This window comes from Petromyzon marinus (genome assembly GCF_048934315.1).
Source record: "Petromyzon marinus isolate PM22_M1 ecotype Great Lakes invasive population chromosome 80 unlocalized genomic scaffold, UKy_Petmar_22M1.pri1.0 chr80_unloc.4, whole genome shotgun sequence".
Taxonomy (NCBI): Eukaryota; Metazoa; Chordata; class Hyperoartia; order Petromyzontiformes; family Petromyzontidae; genus Petromyzon; species Petromyzon marinus.
In genome coordinates this window covers 267,192-294,843 of record NW_027422632.1, presented here as the reverse complement: position 1 = coordinate 294,843, position 27,652 = coordinate 267,192, and the positions used below count along the sequence as shown (strand labels likewise).

The window sequence follows — 27,652 nt, the reverse complement described above, 5'->3', positions numbered from 1 at the left end:
GATGGTGATACTGATGGTGGTGGTGATACTGATGGTGGTGGTGATACTGATGGTGGTGGTCGTGGTGGTGATCTCCGTGCCCCAGTGCCGGTGCCTGGGCCTGCTTCGACGAGTTTAACCGGATCAACGTGGAGGTGCTGTCCGTGGTGGCTCAGCAGATCACCACCATCCAGAAGGCCCAGCAGCAGCGGGTCAGAGCAACAACAACAACAACAACCGCCATTCGCCACTTAGTGGCGGTGACATCACCACGACGCTTGTGCCAGGCCATATGCACCTTGAGGCCACGTGAAGTGTCGAACGCCCGCTGGCAGGAGGTCACGGGGCAGACCCAGGTGCCACGGGTCGACTGACTGAGATGACTGGCTGATGCACCACCTGTGCCCCCCGCTGTGCCAACCTGCTGTGCTTTAGCCACCCGGCGCTCCGCTCGTTGTTGTGAGCGTCGCTCCTCCGCCCTCCGTTGTTGTTGGAGGGCGACTGCCTCCAACTGCCCAGTAGCGTCCTTCACGAGCCTCCTCCACAGAGGCCGATCTTGACACCGCTGGTACCGGTCATCGGCAAGTCCACTCAGCTCCACGTCCTCCTGTACCACGTCACTCCATCTCTTCTCTAACCCGTGCCACGCCCGTTTAGCCCCTCGATCCGGCCGAACAAAAGCTGTTTCGGCATGCGGTGGCTGGGCATGCGGGCTACATGACCCAGCCAACGCAGCCTTGCCTGGCGGAGGAGCTCACCGATGGGAGCTTGCCCAGATCTTTCAATGATTTGTGAGCTCCTCACACAATCCAGCCTGCTTAAACCCAGGATGGATCGTAGACAGGCAAGCCTAAATGTTTCTAACTGGCGAAGATGTTCCATTAGGGGGGTCCACGTTTCGCAAACGTAGAGAAGGGAGGGAATGACCGTGGCCGAGAAGACCTGAAGCTTAGTGCGGAGCGACAGACCAGGTAGCTTCCACACTGCGTTATCCAACCGATGAAAAGATATTGCCGCTCGACTGATTCGGAGTGAGACCTCTGCTGTTAAACTGGAGCCGGTCATCAGCATACTGCCCAGGTATGGGAAACTCTCCACTCTCTCCACAACTGCCCCATCACCGATTGGGAGTTGTGGGGGTGGAGTGTCCGATGGTACAAAATACCCAGGCAAGTGCTTAGTTTTGGTGGGGCTGATGGTAAGGCCCCACCTCTTAGTGGCACGCTCCAGTCTCAGCAGCAGCGCCTCCAACTCCTCTGAATGGGCAGCAATTACCAAATCATCAGCATACATAACGTGGTTGAGCAATAGGGAGCCATCACTTGACCGCACCCGGGCATCGATCAGCCTCCCATTATATCTGTACCAAATGGAGACTCCCCCGGTACAGCTATTGAAGGCTTCACGAACTACGTGATCAAAATAGATGCTAAATAATGTGGGAGCCAGAGGACATCCCTGTCGCACCCCAAGGTGTACAGGGAATGGCTCTGACTCCCGGCCACGTAGTTTTACCCGGGCCCGCTCACCATCATGAAGGTCCTTAATGATCGTGAGCAGAGGGTCAGCGACTCCGAAAGCATGAAGAACAACCCAGAGCCCAGGCCTACTGATGGTATCATAGGCCTTGACCAGGTCAATAAAAACAAATATGTAGGTCTTGTTGAAATTCCCTACACCTCTGCTGTAGCAGACGGACAGAAAAATGGTATCTGTGCAGAACCGCCCTTTCCTGAAACCGCATTGGGGCTCCGCAAGCCTCTCCTCAGCGTGCCTGGCAAGGCGATGTTGAATAATCCTTGCCAGGACCTTTCCCGGCCTCACACTGAGGAGTGAGATGCCCCTGTAGTTGTTACAGTCTGTGCGGTCCCCCGTCTTAAAGAGGGGGACCACCACAGGGCATCCTTCCAATCCTGCAGAACCCGTCCAGTGGTCAGACTGGTTGTTATGTGTTCATACAGACAAAGGTCCTCAGCATGGCCCTAGGGGACCTTTGTCTGTAGCTGTTCACACCACAGCTCGCTGATCCGTCTCCCCCTCATCCACGAAAGAAAAGCACACCCCCTCTCCCCCTCCCCCTCCCCTCCTCTCTCCCTCCCCCTCTCCCCCTCCCCCTCCCTCCCCCCTCCCTCCCCTCCCTCCCTCCCCCCGCTCTCCCTCCCCCTCCTCCCCCCTCCCTCCCTCTCCCTCCCCCCTCCCTCCCCCTCCCTCCCTCCCCCCCCTCCCCTCCCTCCCCCTCCCTCCCTCCCCCCCCTCCCCTCCCCCTCCTCCCCCTCCCCTCCCTCCCTCCCTCCCCCCCTCCCTCCCCCTCCCCTCTCCCTCCCCCCTCCCCCCCTCCCTCCCCCCTCTCTCCCTCCCTCCCCCGCTCTCCCTCCCCCTCCCCCCTCCCCCCTCCCTCCCCCTCTCTCCCTCCCCCCCCCCTCTCTCCCTCCCCCCTCCCCCCTCCCCCCTCCCCCTCCCCTCCCTCCCTCCCCCCCTCCTCCCTCCCTCCCCCCCCTCCCCCCCTCCCTCCCCCCCTCCCTCCCCTCCCCCCTCCCCCCCTCCCCCCTCTCTCCCTCCCCCTCCCTCCCTCCCCTCTCCCTCCCCCTCTCCTCCTCTCCCTCCCCTCTCTCCCTCCCCCTCTCCCCTCCCCCCTCTCCCCCCCTCCCTCCCTCCCTCCCCCCTCCCCCCCCTCCCCCCTCCCCCTCCCCCCCTCCCCCCCGTGTCTCACCCCCCTCCCTCCCCCTCCCCCCTCCCTCCTCCTCCCTCCCCTCTCTCCCCCCCCCTCCTCCCTCCCCCCCTCCCCCCCCTCTCTCCCTCCCCGTCCCCCTCCTCTCTCCCTCCCCGTCCCCCTCTCTCACCCCCCCCTCTCCTCCCCCCTGTCCCCTCCCCCTCCCCCCCAGGTCTCCCGCTTCATGTTCGAGGGCGTGGAGATTCCGCTGGTGACGTCGTGCGCCGTGTTCATCACCATGAACCCCCGGGTACGCGGGCCGCACCGAGCTGCCCGATAACCTCAAGGTGCCGAGTCCGGCGGAATCGTCGGAATCGTTAGAATCGTCGGAATCGTTAGAATCGTCGGAATCGATCGGAATCGTTAGAATCGTCGGAATCGATCGGAAACGTTAGAATCGTTGGAATCGTCGGAATCGATCGGAATCGTCGGAATCGATCGGAATCGTTGGAATCGATCGGAATCGTCGGAATCGATGGGAATCGTCGGAGTGCTTGGAGTGGTCTGAATCGTCGGAACCGTGCAAGAGCACTTGCCCCTACAGCCCTGTTGAGGCTACCTGGGGCACCTTTGTCTGTGTGTCTCCGCCGCTACTAACAGCACTTGCCCCTACATCCCTGTTGAGGCTACCTGGGGCCCCTTTGTCTTTGTGTCTCTGGTGCTACTAACGGCACTTGCCCCTACGGCCCTGTTGAGGCTACCCGGGGCACCTTTGTCTTTGTGTCTCCGCTACTCAGTGCACTTGCCCCTACGGCCCTGTTGAGGCTACCTGGGGCCCCTTTGTCTTTGTGTCTCCGCTACTCAGTGCACTTGCCCCTCCATCCCTGTTGAGGCTACCTGGGGGACCTTTATCTTTGTAGCTCCGCTACTGCTCCGGGGCACTTGCCCCTACGGCCCTGTTGAGGCTACCTGGGGGACCTTTGTATTTGTGTCTCTGGTGCTACTAAGAGCACTTGCCCCTACAGCCCTGTTGAGGCTACCTGGGGGACCTTTGTCTGTGTCTCCGCTACTACTCAGGAGCACTTGCCACCTACGGCCCTGTTGAGGCTACCTGGGGCACCTTTGTCTTTGTGTCTCTGGTGCTACTAACAGAGCACTTGCCCCTACGGCCCTGTTGAGGCTACCTGGGGCCCCTTTGTCTTTGTGTCTCTGGTGCTACTAACAGAGCACTTGCCCCTACAGCCATATTGAGGCTACCTGGGGCACCTTTGTCTTTGTGTCTCTGGTGCTCGTTACTAGCAGCACTTGCCCCTACGGCCCTGTTGAGGCTACCTGGGGGACCTTTATCTTTGTGTCTCCGCTACTCAGTGCACTTGCCCCTACGGCCCTGTTGAGGCTACCTGGGGCACCTTTGTCTTTGTGTTTCCGCTACTAACAGAGCACTTGCCCCTCCATCCCTGTTGAGACTACCTGGGGGACCTTTGTATTTGTGTCTCTGGTGCTACTAACAGCACTTGCCCCTACGGCCCTGTTGAGGCTACCTGGGGCCCCTTTGTCTTTGTGTCTCTGGTGCTGCCGCTCAGGGCACTTGCCCCTACGGCCCTGTTGAGGCTACCTGGGGCCCCTTTGTCTTTGTGTCTCTGGTGCTCGCTACTAGCAGCACTTGCCCCTACGGCCCTGCTGAGGCTACCTGGGGCCCCTTTGTCTTTGTGTCTCTGGTGCTGCTCAGGGCACTTGCCCCTACGGGCCTGTTGAGGCTACCTGGGACCCCTTTGTCTTTGTGTCTCCGCTACTCAGAGCACTTGCCCCTACGGCCCTGTTGAGGCTACCTGGGTCCCCTTTGTCTTTGTGTCTCCGCTACTACTCAGGGCACTTGCCCCTACAGCCCTGTTGAGGCTACCTGGGGCCCCTTTGTCTTTGTGTCTCTGGTGCTGCTCAGGGCACTTGCCCCTACGGCCCTGTTGAGGCTACCTGGGGGACCTTTGTCTCTGTGTCTCTGGTGCTACTAAGAGCACTTGCCCCTCCATCCCCTGTTGAGGTTACCTGGGGGACCTTTGTCTTTGTGTCTCTGGTGCTACTAACAGAGAACTTGCCCCTACAGCCCTGTTGAGGCTACCCGGGGCACCTTTGTCTTTGTGTCTCTGGTGCTCGCTACTAGCAGCACTTGCCCCTCCATCCTGTTGAGGCTACCTGGGGCACCTTTGTCTTTGTGTCTCCGCTACTAACAGCACTTGCCCCTACGGCCCTGTTGAGGCTACCTGGGGCCCCTTTGTCTTTGTGCCTCTGGTGCTGCTCAGGGCACTTGCCCCTACGGGCCTGTTGAGGCTACCTGGGACCCCTTTGTCTTTGTGTCTCCGCTACTCAGAGCACTTGCCCCTACGGCCCTGTTGAGGCTACCTGGGTCCCCTTTGTCTTTGTGTCTCCGCTACTACTCAGGGCACTTGCCCCTACAGCCCTGTTGAGGCTACCTGGGGCACCTTTGTCTTTGTGTCTCTGGTGCTACTGCTCAGGGCACTTGCCCCTACGGCCCTGTTGAGGCTACCTGGGGCCCCTTTGTCCGTGCGCCAGGCGCTGTTCCGGCCCGTGGCGATGATGGTGCCCGACTACCGGATGATCGCGCGGATCTCACTCTACTCGTTCGGCTTCGACGGCGCCGACTCGCTGGCCAAGAAGATCACCACCACATTCAAGCTCGCTTCAGAGCAGCTTAGCTCGCAGGTGAGTGGAGACACACACAGAGACACAGAGACACACGGAGACACACACACAGAGACACACAGAGACACACACAGAGACACACAGAGACACACAGAGACACACACAGAGACACACAGAGACACACACAGAGACACACAGAGAGACACACGGGGACACAGAGACACACAGACACACACACAGACACACAGAGACACACAGACACACACACAGACACACAGAGACACAGAGACACACACAGAGACACACACACACACAGAGACACACAGAGACACTCTACTCGTTCGGCTTCGACGGCGCCGACTCGCTGGCCAAGAAGATCACCACCACATTCAAGCTAGCGTCAGAGCAGCTCAGCTCGCAGGTGACACACGGGGACACACAGAGACACACAGAGACACAGAGAGAGACACACAGAGACACAGAGACACACAGAGACACACGGAGACACACGGGGACACACACAGAGACACACAGAGACACACACAGAGACACACAGAGACACAGAGACACACAGAGACACACGGAGACACACGGGGACACACACAGAGACACACAGAGACACAGAGACACACAGAGACACACAGAGACACACACAGAGACACACACAGAGACACACACAGAGACACACAGAGACACACAGAGACACACACAGAGACACACAGAGACACACACAGAGACACACAGAGACACACACAGAGACACACAGAGACACACGGGGACACACACAGACACAGAGACACACACAGAGACACACACAGACACAGAGACACACACACAGACACACACAGAGACACACAGACACACAGAGAGACACAGAGACACACAGAGACACACACACAGACACAGAGACACACAGAGACACAGAGACACACAGAGACACGCAGAGACACACAGAGACACACACAGAGACACACGGGGACACACACAGACACAGAGACACACAGAGACACAGAGACACACAGAGACACACACAGAGACACACAGAGACACACAGAGACACAGAGACACACACAGAGACACACAGAGACACACAGAGAGACACAGAGACACAGAGACACACACAGAGACACACAGAGACACACAGAGAGACACAGAGACACACAGAGACACACACAGAGACACTCTACTCGTTCGGCTTCGACGGCGCCGACTCGCTGGCCAAGAAGATCACCACCACATTCAAGCTCGCTTCAGAGCAGCTCAGCTCGCAGGTGACACACGGGGACACACAGAGACACACAGAGACACGGGGACACGGGGACACGGGGGAGACACAGAGACACACAGAGACATATAGAGACACGGGGACACAACAACACCACCACCACCAACACCACAACCACCACCACCAACAACACCACCACCAACACCACCACCAACACCAACAACACCACCACCAACACCACCACCAACACCATCACCAACAACACCACCACCAACACCAACAACCACCACCAACACCACCAACAACACCACCACCACCGTCACCACCACCACCATCACCACCACCACCATCACCACCACCATCACCACCATCACCACCCACCACCACCATCACCACCACCATCACCACCACCACCATCACCACCACCACCATCACCACCACCATCACCACCACCATCACCACCACCACCATCACCACCACCATCACCACCACCACCACCATCACCACCAACAACCACCACCACCACCATCATCACCACCACCATCACCACCACCACCATCACCACCACCATCACCACCATCACCATCATCACCACCATCACCACCACCACCACCACCATCACCACCACCACCATCACCACCACCACCACCATCACCACCACCACCATCACCACCACCACCATCACCACCACCATCACCACCATCACCACCATTACCACCACCACCACGTCTGTGTGTAGGACCACTACGACTTTGGCATGAGGGCAGTGAAGACTGTGATCTCCACTGCCGGCAACCTCAAACGGGAGCAGCCGCACATGGACGAGGTGGGTGTGAGTGTGTGTCTGTGTGAGTGTGTCTGTGTGTGTGTGTCTGTGTGTGTGTGTCTGTGTGTGTGTCTGTGTGAGTGTGTCTGTGTGTGTGTGTGTCTGTGTGTGTGTCTGTGTGTGTGTCTGTGTGTGTCTGTGTCTCTGTGTGTGTCTGTGTGTGTGTCTGTGTGTCTGTGTGTGTCTGTGTGTGTGTCTGTGTGTCTGTGTGTGTCTGTGTCTCTGTGTGTGTCTGTGTGTCTCAGTGTGTGTCTGTGTGTGTCTGTGTGTCTCTGTGTGTGTCTGTGTGTGTGTCTGTGTGTGTCTGTGTGTCTCTGTGTGTGTGGCTGTGTCTGTGTGTGTGTCTCTGTGTGTGTCTGTGTGTCTCTGTGTGTCTATGTTGTGTGTCTCTGTGTGTCTATGTTGTGTGTCTCTCTCTGTGTTGTCTCTCTCTGCGTGTGTCTCTCTCTCTCTCTGTGTCTCCGTGTCTGTGTTTTATCTCTCTCTCAAATGTAGTTCTACCTGATGACGGTAGCTTGCGTTGCAATCGAAACGTCGTACTATATTAATTAATTTATTTTCTTGCCACCTGACTTCACCGAAATGACCAAAGAGTTATTCCTGCGGTCGCGACAGCTTGAGAACAAGTTTGGTCATTAAGGGCCTTCGTGATGGTCATTGGGCCTGGCTACAGATACTTAGCCGGGAGTCGGTGCCGTTACCACCCCTCACCACTCACTCACTCACCACTCACTCACCACTCACCCCACCAACCACTCACCCACCCCACTCACTCACCCACCACTCACCCACCACACTCACTCACCCACCACTCACCCACCACTCAACCTTCACTCACCACTCACTCACCACTCACTCACCACTCACTCACCCACCACTCACCCACCACTCACCACTCACTCACCACTCACTCACCCACCACTCACCACTCACTCACCACTCACCACTCACTCACCCACCCCTCACCCACCACTCACCACTTACTCACCACTCACTCACCCACCACTCACCCACCACTCACCCACCACTCACTCGCTCACCACTCACCACTCACTCACCCACCACTCACCACTCACCCACCACTCACCACTCACCCACCACTCACCACTCACCCACCACTCACCCCTCACCACTCACCACTCACCCACCACTCACCACTCACTCACCACTCACTCACCCACACCACCAACCACTCACCCACCCCACCCACCACTCACCACTCACCCACCACTCACCACTTACCCACCACTCACTCACTCACCACTCATTCACCACTCACTCACCACTCACCCACCACTCACCACTCACTCACCCACCCCACCCACCACTCACCACTCACCCACCACTCACCACTTACCCACCACTCACTCACTCACTCACCACTCATTCACCACTCACTCACCCACCACTCACCACTCACTCACCCACCACTCACCACTCACTCACCACTCACCCCTCACCACTCACCCCACCAACCACTCACCCACCACCCACCACTCACTCACCACTCACCACCCCCCACCCACCCCCACCCCCCACCCCCCACCCACCCCCCACCCCCACCCCCAGGAGCTGCTCTGCCTGCGGGCCCTCTGTGACGTCAACGTCCCCAAGTTAGTGGACGAGGACCTCGCCCTGTTCCAGGGCATCGTCACGGACCTCTTCCCACGCACGCGCCAGGGCCACGCCCCCTGCCACGCCCCCTCGTCGTCCCAAGGGGCCCTGGAAGACGCCCTGAGGGTAGCCTGCCTCTCAAGGGGTCTCCAGGATGACGACGGTGAGAGAGAGGTGGTGGTGGTGGTGGTGGTTGTGGTGGTGGTTGTTGTTGTTGTGGTGGTGGTTGTTGTGGTGGTGGTTGTGGTGGTTGTTGTTGTGGTGGTGGTGGTTGTTGTTGTGGTGGTGGTGGTGGTGGGGGTGGTTGTGGTGGTGGTGGTTGTTGTTGTGGTGGTTGTGGTGGGGGTTGTTGTTGTGGTGGTGGTGGGGGTGGTGGTGGTGGTTGTGGGGGTGGTGGTGGTTGTTGTTGTGGTGGTGGTTGTGGTGGTGGTGGGGGTGGGGGTGGTGGTGGTGGTTGTGGTTGTGGTGGTTGTGGGGGTTGTGGTGGTGGTGGTGGTTGTGGTGGTGGAGGTGGTGGGGGTGGTGGTGGTGGTGGTTGTGGGGGTTGTGGTGGTGGTGGTTGTGGTGGTGGAGGTGGTTGTGGTGGGGGTTGTGGTGGTGGTGGTTGTGGGGGTGGTGGTGGGGGTGGTTGTGGTGGTGGTTGTGGTGGTGGTGGGGGTGGTGATGGTAGTGGGGGTGGTGGTGGTGGTTGTGGTGGGGGTGGTGGTTGTGGTGGTGATGGTGGTGGTGGTTGTGGTGGTGGTGGTTGTGGTGGTGGTGGTGGTGGGGGTTGTTGTGGTGGTGGTGATTGTGGGGGTGGTGGTGGTTGTTGTTGTGGGGGTGGTGGTGGTGGTGGTGGTGGTTGTGGTGGGGGTGGTGGTTGTGGTGGTGATGGTGGTGGTGGTGGTTGTGGTGGTGGTGGTTGTGGTGGTGGTGGTGGGGGTTGTTGTGGTGGTGGTGGTGATTGTGGGGGTGGTGGTGGTTGTTGTTGTGGGGGTGGTGGTGGTGGTGGTTGTGGTGGTGGTGGTGGTGGTTGTGGTGGGGGTGGTGGTTGTGGTGGTGATGGTGGTGGTGGTGGTTGTGGTGGTGGTGGTTGTGGTGGTGGTGGTGGGGGTTGTTGTGGTGGTGGTGGTGATTGTGGGGGTGGTGGTGGTTGTTGTTGTGGGGGTGGTGGTGGTGGTTGTGGTGGTGGTGGTGGTTGTGGTGGTGGTGGTGGTGGTGGGGGTGGTGGTGGTGGTGGTGGAGGTGGTGATGGTGGTGGTGGTGGGGGTGGTGGTGGTGGTGGTGGGGGTGGTGGTGGTGGTGGTGGTTGTTGTTGTTGTTGTGGTGGTGGTGGTGGTGGTGATGGTGGTGGTGGTGATGGTGGTGGTGGGGGTGGTGGTTGTTGTTGTTGTGGTGGTGGTGGTTGTTGTGGTGGTGGGGGTGGTGGTGGTGGTGGTGATGGTGGATGTGGTGGTGGTGGTGGGGGTGGTGGTGGTTGTGGGGGTGGTGGTGGTGGTTGTGGTGGTGGGGGTTGTTGTGGTGGTGGTTGTGGTGGTTGTTGTGGTGGTGGTGGTGGGGGTTGTTGTGGTGGTGGTGGTGGTGGGGGTTGTTGTGGTGGTGGTGGTGGTGGGGGTGGTGGGGGTGGTGGTGGTGGTGGTGGTGGGGGTGGTGGGGGTGGTGGTGGTTGTGGTGGTGGTGGTGGTGGTGGTGATGGTGGTGGGGGTGGTGGTGATGGTGGTGGGGGTGGTGGGGGTTGTGGTGGTGGTGGGGGTGGTGGTGGTGGTGGTTGTTGTGGTGGTAGTGGTGGTGGTTGTTGTGGTGGTGGTTGTTGTGGTTGTTGTGGTGGTGGTGGTGGGGGTTGTTGTGGTGGTGGTGGTGGTGGGGGTGGTGGTGGTTGTTGTTGTGGGGGTGGTGGTGGTGGGGTGGTGGTGGTGGTGGTGGGGGTGGTGGTGGTGGTTGTGGCGGTTGTGGTGGTGGTGTTGGTTGTGGTGGTGGTGGTTGTGGTGGTGGTGGTTGTTGTGGTGGTGGTGGTGGTGGTGGAGGTGGTGGTGGGGGTGGTGGTGATGATGTTGGTGGTGGTAGTGGGGGTGGTGGTGGTGGTGGTGGGGGTGGTGGTGGTTGTTGTTGTGGTGGTGGTTGTTGTGGTGGTGGTGGTGGTGATGGTGGTGGTGGGGGTGATGGTGGTTGTGGTGGTGGTTGTTGTTGTGGTGGTGGTGGTGATGGTGGTTGTGGTGGTGGTGGTGGTTGTGGTGGTGGTGGTGGGGGTGGTGGTGGTGGTGGGGGTGGTGGTGGTGGTGGTGGGGGTTGTGGTTGTTGTGGTGGGGGTTGTGGTGGTGGTGGTTGTGGTGGTGGTGGTGGGGGTTGTGGTGGTGGTGGTTGTGGTGGTGGTGGTGGTTGTGGTGGTGGTGGTGGGGGTTGTTGTGGTGGTGGTGGTGGTTGTGGTGGTGGTTGTGGTGGTGGTTGTGGTGGTGGGGGTTGTTGTGGTGGTGGTGGTGGTGGGGGTGGTGGTGGTGGTGGTGGGGGTTGTTGTGGTGGTGGGGGTGGTGGTTGTGGTTGTGGTGGTGGTTGTGGTGGTGGGGGTTGTTGTGGTGGTGGTGGTGGGGGTGGTGGTGGTGGTGATGGTGGTGGTGGTTGTTGTTGTTGTTGTGGTGGTGGTGGTTGTTGTGGTGGTGGTGGTGGTGGGGGTGGTGGTGGTGGGGGTGGTGGTGGTGGTGATGGTGGTGGTGGGGGTGGTGGTGGGGGTGGTGGTGGTGGTGGTGGTGGGGGTTGTTGTGGTGGTGGTTGTGGTGGTGGTGGTGGGGGTTGTTGTGGTGGTGGTGGGGGTGGTGGTTGTGGTGGTGGTGGTGGTTGTGGTGGTGGTTGTGGTGGTGGGGGTTGTTGTGGTGGTGGGGGTGGAGGTGGTGGTGGTGGTGATGGTGGTGGTGGTTGTTGTTGTTGTGGTGGTGGTGGTGGTTGTTGTGGTGGTGGTGGTGGGGGTGGTGGTGGTGGGGGTGGTGGTGGTGGGGGTGGTGGTGGTGGTGATGGTGGTGGTGGGGGTGGTGGTGGTGGTGGTGGGGGTTGTTGTGGTGGTGGTGGGGGTTGTTGTGGTGGTGGTGGTGGTGGTTGTGGTGGTGGTGGTGGGGGTTGTTGTGGTGGTGGTGGGGGTGGTGGTTGTGGTGGTGGTGGTTGTGGTGGTGGTTGTGGTGGTGGTTGTGGTGGTGGGGGTTGTTGTGGTGGTGGTGGTGGGGGTGGTGGTGGTGGTGATGGTGGTGGTGGTTGTTGTTGTTGTGGTGGTGGTGGTTGTTGTGGTGGTGGTGATGGTGGTGGTGGTGGGGGTGGTTGTTGTGGTGGTGGTGGTGATGGTGGTGGTGGTGGTGGTGGGGGTGGTTGTTGTGGTGGTGGGGGTGGTGGTGGTGGTGGGGGTGGTGGTGGTGGTTGTTGTGGTGGTGGTGGTGGTGGGGGTGGTGATGGTGGTGGTGGTGGTTGTTGTGGTGGTGGTGGTGGTGGTGGTCGGGGTGGTGATGGTGGTGGTGGGGGTGGTGGTGGTGGTGGTGGGGGTGGAGGTGGTGGTGGTGGTGGGTGTGGTGGTGGTGGTGGTGGGGGTGGTGATGGTGGTGGTGGGGGTGGTGGTGGTTGTTGTGGTGGTGGTGGAGGTTGTGGTGGTGGTGGTTGTTGTTGTGGTGGTGGTGGTGGGGGTAGTTGTTGTTGTGGTGGTGGTTGTTGTTGTGGTGGTTGTTGTTGTGGTGGTGGTTGTTGTTGTGGTGGTTGTTGTTGTGGTGGTTGTGGTGGTGGTTGTGGTGGTGGTTGTTGTTGTAGTGGTTGTTGTGGTTGTGGTGGTGGTTGTGGTGGTTGTGGTGGTTGTTGTTGTTGTAGTGGTTGTTGTTGTGGTGGTGGTTGTGGTGGTCGTGGTGGTTGTGGTGGTGGTGGTTGTGGTGGTTGTGGTGGTGGTGGTGAGGGTATTGGTGGTTGTGGTGGTGGTGGTTGTTGTTGTGGTGGTGGTGGTTGTGGTGGTGGTGGTTGTGATGGTGGTTGTTGTTGTGGTGGTGGTGATTGTGGTGGTGGTGATGATGGTTGTTGTTGTGGTGGTGGTGATTGTGGTGGTGGTTGTGGTTGTTGTTGTGGTGGTGGTGGTTTTTGTGGTGGTGGTGATGGTTGTTGTTGTGGTGGTGGTGGTGGTGAGAGGTGGAGGTGGTGGTGGTAGTGAGGTGGTTGTGAGGTGGTGGTGGTGGTGTCGGTGGTGGACTCACTCTTGAGGTGGTGGTCGACTCACTTGAGTAGTGGACGACTCACACTTGAGGTGGTGGACGACTCACACTTGAAGGGTGGACGACTCACACTTGAGGTGGTGGTCGACTCACACTTGAGGAGTGGTCGACTCACACTGGAGGTGGTGGACGATTCACACTTGAGGTGGTGGACGACTCACACTTGGGTAGTGGACGACTCACACTAGAGGAGTGGACGACTCACACTTGAGTGGACGACTCACACTTGAGTGGACGACTCACACTTGAGGTAGTGGTCGACTCACACTTGAGTGGACGACTCACACTTGAGTAGTGGTCGACTCACACTTGAGGTGATGGACGACTCACACAGGAGGTGGTGGACGACTCACATTTGAGTAGTGGACGACTAACACTTGAGTGGACGACTCACACTTGAGGAGTGGACGACTCACACAGGAGGTGGTGGACGACTCACACTTGAGGAGTGGACGACTCACACAGGAGGTGGTGGACGACTCACACTGGAGGTGGTGGACGACTCACACTTGAAGGGTGGACGACTCACACAGGAGGTGGTGGACGACTCACACTTGAGTGGACGACTCACACTTGAGTGGTGGACAACTCACACAGGAGGTGGTGGACGACTCACACTTGAGGTGGTGGACGACTCACACTTGAGGAGTGGACGACTCACACAGGAGGTGGTGGACGACTCACACAGGAGGTGGTGGACGACTCACACTTGAGGAGTGGTGGACGACTCACACTTGAGGTGGTGGACGACTCACACTGGAGGTGGTGGACGACTCACACAGAAGGAGTGGTTGACTCACACAGGAGGTGGTGGACGACTCACACAGGAGGTGGTGGACGACTCACACTTGAGGTGGTGGACGACTCACACTTGAGTGGTGGACGACTCACACTGGAGGTGGTGGACGACTCACACAGGAGGTGGTGAACGACTCACACTGGAGGTGGTGGACGACTCACACTTGAGTGGACGACTCACACTTGAGTGGTGGACGACTCACACTTGAGTGGTGGACGACTCACACTTGAGTGGACGACTCACACTTGAGTGGACGACTCACACTTGAGTGGACGACTCACACTGGAGGGGTGGACGACTCACACAGGAGGTGGTGGACGACTCACACTTGAGGAGTGGACGACTCACACTTGAGTGGACGACTCACACTTGAGGTGGTGGTCGACTCACACAAGAGGTGGTGGACGACTCACACTTGAGGTGGTGGACGACTCACACTTGAGTGGTGGACGACTCACACTTGAGGAGTGGTCGACTCACACTTGAGTGGTGGACGACTCACACTAGAGGAGTGGTCGACTCACACTGGAGGTGGTGGACGACTCACACTTGAGGAGTGGACGACTCACACAGGAGGTGATGGACGACTCACACTTGAGTGGTGGACGACTCACACAGGAGGTGGTGGACGACTCACACAGGAGGTGGTGGACGACTCACACTTGAGGTGGTGGACGACTCACACTTGAGGTGGTGGACGACTCACACTTGAAGGGTGGACGACTCACACTTGAGGTGGTGGACGACTCACACAGGAGGAGTGGTGGACCACTCACACAGGAGGTGGTGGTCGACTCACACAGGAGGTGGTGGACGACTCACACTTGAGTGGTGGACGACTCACACTTGAGTAGTGGACGACTCACACTTGAGGAGTGGACGACTCACACTTGAGTAGTGGACGACTCACACAGGAGATGGTGGACGACTCACACTTGAGTAGTGGTCGACTCACACTTGAGTGGTGGACGACTCACACTTGAGGTGGTGGACGACTCACACTTGAGTGGTGGACGACTCACACTTGAGTGGTGGACGACTCACACAGGAGGTGGTGGACGACTCACACTTGACTGGACGACTCACACTGGAGGAGTGGTTGACTCACACAGGAGCTGGTGGACGACTCACACTTGACTGGACGACTCACACTTGAGTGGTGGACGACTCACACAGGAGGTGGTGGTCGACTCACACTTGAGTGGTGGACGACTCACACTGGAGGTGGTGGACGACTCACACAGGAGGAGTGGTTGACTCACACTGGAGGAGTGGACAACTCACACTAGAGTGGACGACTCACACAGGAGGTGGTGGACGACTCACACTTGAGTGGACGACTCACACTTGAGTGGACGACTCACACTTGAGGGGTGGTCGACTCACACTTGAGTGGACGACTCACTTGAGGAGTGGACGACTCACACTTGAGGTGGTGGTCGACTCACACTTAAGTAGTGGACGACTCACACAGGAGGAGTGGTGGACGACTCACACAGGAGGTGGTGGTCGACTCACACTGGAGGTGGTGGACGATTCACACTTGAGGTGGTGGACGACTCACACTTGAGTAGTGGACGACTCACACTAGAGGAGTGGACGACTCACACTTGAGTGGACGACTCACACTTGAGTGGACGACTCACACTTGAGGTAGTGGTCGACTCACACTTGAGTGGACGACTCACACTTGAGTAGTGGTCGACTCACACTTGAGGTGATGGACGACTCATACAGGAGGTGGTGGACGCCTCACATTTGAGTAGTGGACGACTCACACTTGAGTGGACGACTCACACTTGAGGAGTGGACGACTCACACAGGAGGTGGTGGACGACTCACACTTGAGGAGTGGACGACTCACACAGGAGGTGGTGGACGACTCACACTGGAGGTGGTGGACGACTCACACTTGAAGGGTGGACGACTCACACAGGAGGTGGTGGACGACTCACACTTGAGTAGACGACTCACACTTGAGTGGTGGACGACTCACACAGGAGGTGGTGGACGACTCACATTTGAGGAGTGGACGACTCACACTTGAGGTGGTGGACGACTCACATTTGAGGTGGTGGACGACTCACACTTGAGGAGTGGACGACTCACACAGGAGGTGGTGGACGACTCACACAGAAGGTGATGGACGACTCACACTTGAGGAGTGGTGGACGACTCACACTTGAGGTGGTGGACGACTCACACTGGAGGTGGTGGACGACTCACACAGGAGGAGTGGTTGACTCACACAGGAGGTGGTGGACGACTCACACAGGAGGTGGTGGACGACTCACACTTGAGGTGGTGGACGACTCACACTTGAGTGGTGGACGACTCACACTGGAGGTGGTGGACGACTCACACAGGAGGTGGTGGACGACTCACACTGGAGGTGGTGGACGACTCACACTTGAGTGGACGACTCACACTTGAGTGGTGGACGACTCACACTTGAGTGGTGGACGACTCACACTGGTTGGGTGGACGACTCACACAGGAGGTGGTGGACGACTCACACTTGAGGAGTGGACGACTCACACTTGAGGTGGTGGTCGACTCACACAGGAGGTGGTGGACGACTCACACTTGAGGTGGTGGACGACTCACACTTGAGTGGTGGACGACTCACACTTGAGGAGTGGTCGACTCACACTTGAGTGGTGGACGACTCACACTAGAGGAGTGGTCGACTCACACTGGAGGTGGTGGACGACTCACACTTGAGGAGTGGACGACTCACACAGGAGGTGGTGGACGACTCACACTTGAGTGGTGGACGACTCACACAGGAGGTGGTGGACGACTCACACTTGAGGTGGTGGACGACTCACACTTGAGGTGGTGGACGACTCACACTTGAAGGGTGGACGACTCACACTTGAGGTGGTGGACGACTCACACAGGAGGAGTGGTGGACGACTCACACTTGAGGTGGTGGTCGACTCACACAGGAGGTGGTGGACGACTCACACTTGAGTGGTGGACGACTCACACTTGAGTAGTGGACGACTCACACAGGAGGTGGTGGACGACTCACACTTGAGTAGTGGTCGACTCACACTTGAGTGGTGGACGACTCACACTTGAGGTGGTGGACGACTCACACAGGAGGTGGTGGACGACTCACACTTGACTGGACGACTCACACTGGAGGAGTGGTTGACTCACACAGGAGCTGGTGGACGACTCACACTTGACTGGACGACTCAGACTTGAGTGGTGGACGACTCACACAGGAGGTGGTGGTCGACTCACACTTGAGTGGTGGACGACTCACACTTGAGTGGTGGACGACTCACACTTGACTGGACGACTCACACTTGAGTGGTGGACGACTCACACAGGAGGTGGTGGTCGACTCACACTTGAGTGGTGGACGACTCACACTTGAGGTGGTGGACGACTCACACAGGAGGTGGTGGTCGACTCACACTTGAGGGGTGGACGACTCACACTTGAGTGGTGGACGACTCACACTTGAGTGGTGGACGACTCACACTTGAGTGGTGGACGACTCACACAGGAGGAGTGGACGACTCACACTTGAGTGGTGGACGACTCACACTTGAGTGGTGGACGACTCACACTTGAGTGGTGGACGACTCACACAGGAGGTGGTGGACGACTCACACTTGAGTGGTGGACGACTCACACTAGAGGAGTGGACGACTCACACTTGAGGAGTGGTTGACTCACACTTGAGGAGTGGTTGACTCACACTAGAGGAGTGGTCGACTCACACTGGAGGTGGTGGACGACTCACACTTGAGTGGTGGACGACTCACACTTGAGTGGACGACTCACACTAGAGTGGTGGACGACTCACACTTGAGTGGTGGACGACTCACACTTGAGTGGTGGACGACTCACACTTGAGTGGTGGACGACTCACACTTGAGTGGTGGACGACTCACACTGGAGGTGGTGGACGACTCACACTTGAGGTGGTGGACGACTCACACTGGAGGTGGTGGACGACTCACACTTGAGGTGGTGGTCGACTCACACTTGAGTAGTAGTGGTTGACTCACACTTGAGTGGACGACTCACACTTGAGTAGTGGACGACTCACACTTGAGGAGTGGACGACTCACACTTGAGTGGTGGACGACTCACACTTGAGTAGTGGACGACTCACACTGGAGGTGGTGGACGACTCACACTTGAGGTGGTGGACGACTCACACTGGAGGTGGTGGACGACTCACACTTGAGGTGGTGGTCGACTCACACTTGAGGAGTGGACGACTCACCCTAGAGTGGACGACTCACACTAGAGTGGACGACTCACACTTGAAGGGTGGACGACTCACACTTGAGTGGTGGACGACTCACACTTGAGGAGTGGACGACTCACACTTGAGTGGACGACTCACACTTGAGTGGACGACTCACACTTGAGTGGTTGACTCACACTTGAGTGGTGGACGACTCACACTTGAGTGGTTGACTCACACTTGAGTGGTTGACTCACACTTGAGTGGACGACTCACACAGGAGGTGGTGGACGACTCACACAGGAGGTGGTGGACGACTCACACTTGAGGTGGTGGCCGACTCACACTTGAGTAGTAGTGGTTGACTCACACTTGAGTGGACGACTCACACTTGAGTAGTGGACGACTCACACTTGAGGAGTGGACGACTCACACTTGAGTGTTGGACGACTCACACTTGAGTAGTGGACGACTCACACTGGAGGTGGTGGACGACTCACACTTGAGGTGGTGGACGACTCACACTGGAGGTGGTGGACGACTCACACTTGAGGTGGTGGTCGACTCACACTTGAAGAGTGGACGACTCACCCTAGAGTGGACGACTCACACTAGAGTGGACGACTCACACTTCAGGGGTGGACGACTCACACTTGAGTGGTGGACGACTCACACTTGAGGAGTGGACGACTCACACTAGAGTGGACGACTCACACTTGAGTGGACGACTCACACTTGAGTGGACGACTCACACTTGAGTGGTTGACTCACACTTGAGTGGTGGATGACTCACACTTGAGTGGTTGACTCACACTTGAGTGGTTGACTCACACTTGAGTGGACGACTCACACAGGAGGTGGTGGACGACTCACACAGGAGGTGGTGGACGACTCACACTTGAGGTGGTGGACGACTCACACTGGAGGTGGTGGACGACTCACACTTGAGGTGGTGGTCGACTCACACTTGAGTAGTAGTGGTTGACTTACACTTGAGTGGACGACTCACACTTGAGTAGTGGACGACTCACACTTGAGGAGTGGACGACTCACACTTGAGTGGTGGACGACTCACACTTGAGTAGTGGACGACTCACACTGGAGGTGGTGGACGACTCACACTGGAGGTGGTGGACGACTCACACTTGAGGTGGTGGTCGACTCACACTTGAGGAGTGGACGACTCACCCTAGAGTGGACGACTCACACTAGAGTGGACGACTCACACTTGAGGGGTGGACGACTCACACTTGAGTGGTGGACGACTCACACTTGAGGAGCGGACGACTCACACTAGAGTGGACGACTCACACTTGAGTGGACGACTCACACTTGAGTGGACGACTCACACTTGAGTGGTTGACTCACACTTGAGTGGTGGACGACTCACACTTGAGTGGTTGACTCACACTTGAGTGGTTGACTCACACTTGAGTGGACGACTCACACAGGAGGTGGTGGACGACTCACACTTGAGTGGTGGACGACTCACACTTGAGTGGTGGACGACTCACACTTGAGTGGTGGACGACTCACACTTGAGTGGTGGACGACTCACACTTGAGTGGTGGACGACTCACACTGGAGGTGGTGGACGACTCACACTTGAGTGGTGGACGACTCACATTTGAGTGGTGGACGACTCACACAGGAGGAGTGGTCGACTCACACTTGAGTGGACGACTCACACTTGAGTGGTGGACGACTCACACTTGAGTGGACGACTCACACTTGAGGTGGTGTACGACTCACACTTGAGTGGTGGACGACTCACACTTGAGTGGTGGACGACTCACACTTGAGTGGACGACTCACACTTGAGTGGACGACTCACACTTGAGTGGTGGACGACTCACACTTGAGTGGTGGACGACTCACACTTGAGTGGTGGTTGACTCACACTTGATGTGGTGGACGACTCACACTTGAGGAGTGGACGACTCACACTTGAGGTGGTGGTCGACTCACACTTGAGTGGTGGACGACTCACACTTGAGTGGTGGACGACTCACACTTGAGTGGTGGACGACTCACACTTGAGTGGTGGACGACTCACACTTGAAGAGTAGTGGTCGACTCACACTTGAGTGGTGGACGACTCACACTTGAGTGGTGGACGACTCACACTTGAGTGGTGGACGACTCACACTTGAGAAGTAGTGGTCGACTCACACTTGAGTGGTGGACGACTCACACTTGAGTGGTGGACGACTCACACTTGAGTGGTGGACGACTCACACTTGAGTGGTGGACGACTCACACTTGAGTGGTGGACGACTCACACTTGAGTGGTGGACGACTCACACAGGAGGAGTGGACGACTCACACTTGAGTGGTGGACGACTCACACTTGAGTGGTGGACGACTCACACTTGAGTGGTGGACGACTCACACAGGAGGTGGTGGACGACTCACACTTGAGTGGTGGACGACTCACACTAGAGGAGTGGACGACTCACACTTGAGGAGTGGTTGACTCACACTTGAGGAGTGGTTGACTCACACTAGAGGAGTGGTCGACTCACACTGGAGGTGGTGGACGACTCACACTTGAGTGGTGGACGACTCACACTTGAGTGGACGACTCACACTAGAGTGGTGGACGACTCACACTTGAGTGGTGGACGACTCACACTTGAGTGGTGGACGACTCACACTTGAGTGGTGGACGACTCACACTGGAGGTGGTGGACGACTCACACTTGAGGTGGTGGACGACTCACACTGGAGGTGGTGGACGACTCACACTTGAGGTGGTGGTCGACTCACACTTGAGTAGTAGTGGTTGACTCACACTTGAGTGGACGACTCACACTTGAGTAGTGGACGACTCACACTTGAGGAGTGGACGACTCACACTTGAGTGGTGGACGACTCACACTTGAGTAGTGGACGACTCACACTGGAGGTGGTGGACGACTCACACTTGAGGTGGTGGACGACTCACACTGGAGGTGGTGGACGACTCACACTTGAGGTGGTGGTCGACTCACACTTGAGGAGTGGACGACTCACCCTAGAGTGGACGACTCACACTAGAGTGGACGACTCACACTTGAGGGGTGGACGACTCACACTTGAGTGGTGGACGACTCACACTTGAGGAGTGGACGACTCACACTTGAGTGGACGACTCACACTTGAGTGGACGACTCACACTTGAGTGGTTGACTCACACTTGAGTGGTGGACGACTCACACTTGAGTGGTTGACTCACACTTGAGTGGTTGACTCACACTTGAGTGGACGACTCACACAGGAGGTGGTGGACGACTCACACAGGAGGTGGTGGACGACTCACACTTGAGGTGGTGGTCGACTCACACTTGAGTAGTAGTGGTTGACTCACACTTGAGTGGACGACTCACACTTGAGTAGTGGACGACTCACACTTGAGGAGTGGACGACTCACACTTGAGTGTTGGACGACTCACACTTGAGTAGTGGACGACTCACACTGGAGGTGGTGGACGACTCACACTTGAGGTGGTGGACGACTCACACTGGAGGTGGTGGACGACTCACACTTGAGGTGGTGGTCGACTCACACTTGAAGAGTGGACGACTCACCCTAGAGTGGACGACTCACACTAGAGTGGACGACTCACACTTCAGGGGTGGACGACTCACACTTGAGTGGTGGACGACTCACACTTGAGGAGTGGACGACTCACACTAGAGTGGACGACTCACACTTGAGTGGACGACTCACACTTGAGTGGACGACTCACACTTGAGTGGTTGACTCACACTTGAGTGGTGGATGACTCACACTTGAGTGGTTGACTCACACTTGAGTGGTTGACTCACACTTGAGTGGACGACTCACACAGGAGGTGGTGGACGACTCACACAGGAGGTGGTGGACGACTCACACTTGAGGTGGTGGACGACTCACACTGGAGGTGGTGGACGACTCACACTTGAGGTGGTGGTCGACTCACACTTGAGTAGTAGTGGTTGACTTACACTTGAGTGGACGACTCACACTTGAGTAGTGGACGACTCACACTTGAGGAGTGGACGACTCACACTTGAGTGGTGGACGACTCACACTTGAGTAGTGGACGACTCACACTGGAGGTGGTGGACGACTCACACTGGAGGTGGTGGACGACTCACACTTGAGGTGGTGGTCGACTCACACTTGAGGAGTGGACGACTCACCCTAGAGTGGACTACTCACACTAGAGTGGACGACTCACACTTGAGGGGTGGACGGACTCACACTTGAGTGGTGGACGACTCACACTTGAGGAGCGGACGACTCACACTAGAGTGGACGACTCACACTTGAGTGGACGACTCACACTTGAGTGGACGACTCACACTTGAGTGGTGGACGACTCACACTTGAGTGGTTGACTCACACTTGAGTGGTTGACTCACACTTGAGTGGACGACTCACACAGGAGGTGGTGGACGACTCACACTTGAGTGGTGGACGACTCACACTTGAGTGGTGGACGACTCACACTTGAGTGGTGGACGACTCACACTTGAGTGGTGGACGACTCACACTGGAGGTGGTGGACGACTCACACTTGAGTGGTGGACGACTCACATTTGAGTGGTGGACGACTCACACAGGAGGAGTGGTCGACTCACACTTGAGTGGACGACTCACACTTGAGTGGTGGACGACTCACACTTGAGTGGACGACTCACACTTGAGGTGGTGTACGACTCACACTTGAGTGGTGGACGACTCACACTTGAGTGGTGGACGACTCACACTTGAGTGGACGACTCACACTTGAGTGGACGACTCACACTTGAGTGGTGGACGACTCACACTTGAGTGGTGGACGACTCACACTTGAGTGGTGGTTGACTCACACTTGATGTGGTGGACGACTCACACTTGAGGAGTGGACGACTCACAACTTGAGGTGGTGGTCGACTCACACTTGAGTGGGAGGACGACTCACACTTGAGTGGTGGACGACTCACACTTGAGTGGTGGACGACTCACACTTGAGTGGTGGACGACTCACACTTGAAGAGTAGTGGTCGACTCACACTTGAGTGGTGGACGACTCACACTTGAGTGGTGGACGACTCACACTTGAGTGGTGGACGACTCACACTTGAGAAGTAGTGGTCGACTCACACTTGAGTGGTGGACGACTCACACTTGAGTGGTGGACGACTCACACTTGAGTGGTGGACGACTCACACTTGAGTGGACGACTCACACTTGAGTGGTGGACGACTCACACTTGAGTGGTGGACGACTCACACTTGAGTGGGACGACTCACACTTGAGGAGTGGACGACTCACACTTGATGTGGTGGACGACTCACACTTGAGTGGACGACTCACACTTGAGTGGTGGACGACTCACACTTGAGTGGTGGACGACTCACACTTGAGTGGACGACTCACACTTGAGGAGTAGTGGTCGACTCACACTTGATGTGGTGGACGACTCACACTTGAGTGGACGACTCACACTTGAGTGGTGGACGACTCACACTTGAGTGGTGGACGACTCACACTTGAGTGGTTGACTCACACTTGAGTGGTGGACGACTCACACTTGAGTGGTCGACGACTCACACTTGAGTGGTCGACGACTCACACTTGAGTGGTGGACGACTCACACTTGAGTAGTGGTCGACTCACACTTGAGTGGACGACTCACACTTGAGTGGTGGACGACTCACACTTGAGTGGACGACTCACACTTGATGAGTAGTGGTCGACTCACACTTGATGTGGTGGACGACTCACACTTGAGTGGACGACTCACACTTGAGTGGTGGACGACTCACACTTGAGTGGTTGACTCACACTTGAGTGGTGGACGACTCACACTGGAGGTGGTGGACGACTCACACTGGAGGTGGTGGACGACTCACACTTGAGTGGTGGTCGACTCACACTAGAGTGGTGGACGACTCACACTTGAGGAGTAGTGGTCGACTCACACTAGAGAGGTGGACGACTCACACTTGAGGAGTAGTGGTCGACTCACACTTGAGTGGTGGACGACTCACACTTGAGGAGTAGTGGTCGACTCACACTTGAGTGGTGGACGACTCACACTAGAGTGGTGGACGACTCACACTTGAGGAGTAGTGGTCGACTCACACTTGAGTGGTGGACGACTCACACTTGAGTGGTGGACGACTCACACTAGAGTGGTGGACGACTCACACTTGAGTGGTGGACGACTCACACTTGAGTGGTGGACGACTCACACTTGAGTGGTGGACGACTCACACTTGAGTGGTTGACTCACACTTGAGGAGTGGTGGACGACTCACACTTGAGTGGTGGACGACTCACACTTGAGTGGTGGACGACTCACACTTGAGAGTGGTTGACTCACACTTGAGGAGTGGTGGACGACTCACACTTGAGTGGTGGACGACTCACACTTGAGGAGTAGTGGTCGACTCACACTTAGGTGGTGACGACTCACACTTGAGTGGTGGACGACTCACACTTGAGTGGTGGACGACTCACACTTGAGTGGTGGACGACTCACACTTGAGTGGTGGACGACTCACACTTGAGTGGTGGACGACTCACACTTGAGTGGTGGTCGACTCACACTTGAGTGGTGGACGACTCACACTTGAGTGGTGGACGACTCACACTTGAGTGGTGGACGACTCACACTTGAGTGGTCGACTCACACTTGAGTGGTGGACGACTCACACTTGAGTGGTGGACGACTCACACTTGAGTGGTGGACGACTCACACTTGAGTGGTTGACTCACACTTGAGTGGTGGACGACTCACACTTGAGGAGTAGTGGTCGACTCACAGGAGGTGGTGGTCGACTCACACTTGAGTGGTGGTCGACTCACAGGAGGTGGTGGACGACTCACACTTGAGTGGTTGACTCACACTTGAGTGGTCGACTCACACTGGAGGAGTGGTTGACTCACACTTGAGTAGTGGTCGACTCACACTTGAGGGGTGGTCGACTCACACTTGAGTGGTGGACGACTCACACTTGAGTGGTGGACGACTCACACTTGAGTGGTGGACGACTCACACTTGAGGAGTAGGTGGCTCGACTCACACTTGAGTGGTGGACGACTCACACTTGGGTGGTGGACGACTCACACTAGAGTGGTGGACGACTCACACTTGAGTGGTGGACGACTCACACTTGAGTGGTGGACGACTCACACTTGAGTGGTGGACGACTCACACTTGAGGAGTGGACGACTCACACTTGAGTGGTGGACGACTCACACTTGAGTGGTGGTCGACTCACACTTGAGTGGTGGACGACTCACACTTGAGTGGTGGACGACTCACACTTGAGTGGTGGACGACTCACACAGGAGTGGTGGACGACTCACACAGGAGGAGTGGTGGACGACTCACACAGGAGGTGGTGGTCGACTTACACAGGAGGTGGTGGACGATTCACACTTGAGTGGTGGACGACTCACACTTGAGGAGTAGTGGTCGACTCACACTTGAGTGGTGGACGACTCACACTTGAGTGGACGACTCACACTTGAGTGGTGGACGACTCACACTTGAGAGTAGTGGACGACTCACACTTGAGTGGTGGACGACTCACACTTGAGTGGACGACTCACACTTGAGGAGTAGTGGTCGACTCACACTTGAGGAGTGGTGGACGACTCACACTTGAGTGGTGGTCGACTCACACTTGAGTGGTGGTCGACTCACACTTGAGTGGTGGTCGACTCACACTTGAGTGGTGGACGACTCACAGGAGGTGGTGGTCGACTCACACTTGAGTGGTGGTCGACTCACAGGAGGTGGTGGTCGACTCACACTTGAGTGGTGGACGACTCACACTTGAGGTGGTGGACGACTCACACAGGAGAGTGGTGGACGACTCACACTTGAGTGGTGGACGACTCACACTTGAGAGTAGTGGTCGACTCACAGGAGGTGGTGGTCGACTCACACTTGAGTGGTGGTCGACTCACACTTGAGGAGTAGTGGTCGACTCACAGGAGGTGGTGGTCGACTCACACTAGAGTGGTGGTCGACTCACACCTTGAGTGGTGGTCGACTCACACTTGAGGAGTAGTGGTCGACTCACAGGAGGTGGTGGTCGACTCACACTTGAGTGGTGGTCGACTCACACTTGAGGAGTAGTGGACGACTCACACTTGAGTGGTGGTCGACTCACACTTGAGTGGACGACTCACACTTGAGGGGTGGTCGACTCACACTTGAGTAGTGGTCGACTCACAGGAGGGTGGTGGTCGACTCACACTAGAGTGGTGGACGACTCACACTTGAGTGGGTCGACTCACACTTGAGTGGTGGTCGACTCACACTAGAGTGGTGGACGACTCACACTTGAGTGGTGGTCGACTCACACTTGATGTGGTGGACGACTCACAGGAGGTGGTGGTCGACTCACACTTGAGTGGTGGTCGACTCACACTTGAGGAGTAGTGGTCGACTCACAGGAGGTGGTGGTCGACTCACACTAGAGTGGTGGTCGACTCACACTAGAGTGGTGGTCGACTCACACTTGAGGAGTGGTGGACGACTCACACTAGAGTGGTGGTCGACTCACACTTGAGGAGTAGTGGACGACTCACACTTGAGTGGTGGTCGACTCACACTTGAGTGGACGACTCACACTTGAGGGGTGGTCGACTCACACTTGAGTAGTGGTCGACTCACAGGAGGTGGTGGTCGACTCACACTAGAGTGGTGGACGACTCACACTTGAGTGGTGGTCGACTCACACTTGAGTGGTGGTCGACTCACACTAGAGTGGTGGACGACTCACACTTGAGTGGTGGTCGACTCACACTTGATGTGGTGGACGACTCACAGGAGGTGGTGGTCGACTCACACTTGAGTGGTGGTCGACTCACACTTGAGGAGTAGTGGTCGACTCACAGGAGGTGGTGGTCGACTCACACTAGAGTGGTGGTCGACTCACACTAGAGTGGTGGTCGACTCACACTTGAGGAGTGGTGGACGACTCACACTAGAGTGGTGGTCGACTCACACTAGAGTGGTGGTCGACTCACAGGAGGTGGTGGTCGACTCACACTTGAGTGGTGGACGACTCACACTTGAGGGGTGGTGGACGACTCACACTTGAGTGGTGGTCGACTCACACTTGAGTGGTGGTCGACTCACACTTGAGAGGTCGACTCACAGGAGGTGGTGGTCGACTCACAGGAGAGGTGGTGGTCGACTCACACTTGAGTGGTGGTCGACTCACACTTGAGGAGTGGTGGGACGACTCACACTAGAGTGGTGGTCGACTCACACTTGAGGAGTGGTGGACGACTCACACTAGAGTGGTGTCGACTCACACTAGAGTGGTGGTCGACTCACAGGAGGTGGTGGTCGACTCACACTTGAGTGGTGGACGACTCACACTTGAGGGTGGTGGACGACTCACACTTGAGTGGTGGTCGACTCACACTTGAGTGGTGGTCGACTCACACTTGAGAGGTCGACTCACAGGAGGTGGTGGTCGACTCACAGGAGGTGGTGGTCG

General features: G+C 57.1%; 1 protein-coding gene across 1 annotated transcript in view; it reads left to right on the top strand.

The window, feature by feature from the left end:
* Positions 1-27,652, top strand: part of LOC142908372 (dynein axonemal heavy chain 1-like) — a 127,339-nt gene that overhangs the window by 95,256 nt on the left and 4,431 nt on the right. Inside the window, 6 exon segments of the mRNA XM_076058942.1 lie at positions 86-191; positions 2,862-2,933; positions 2,935-2,976; positions 5,198-5,347; positions 7,252-7,338; positions 8,908-9,115. Of these exon segments, the coding sequence (XP_075915057.1) occupies positions 86-191; positions 2,862-2,933; positions 2,935-2,976; positions 5,198-5,347; positions 7,252-7,338; positions 8,908-9,115 (665 nt within the window).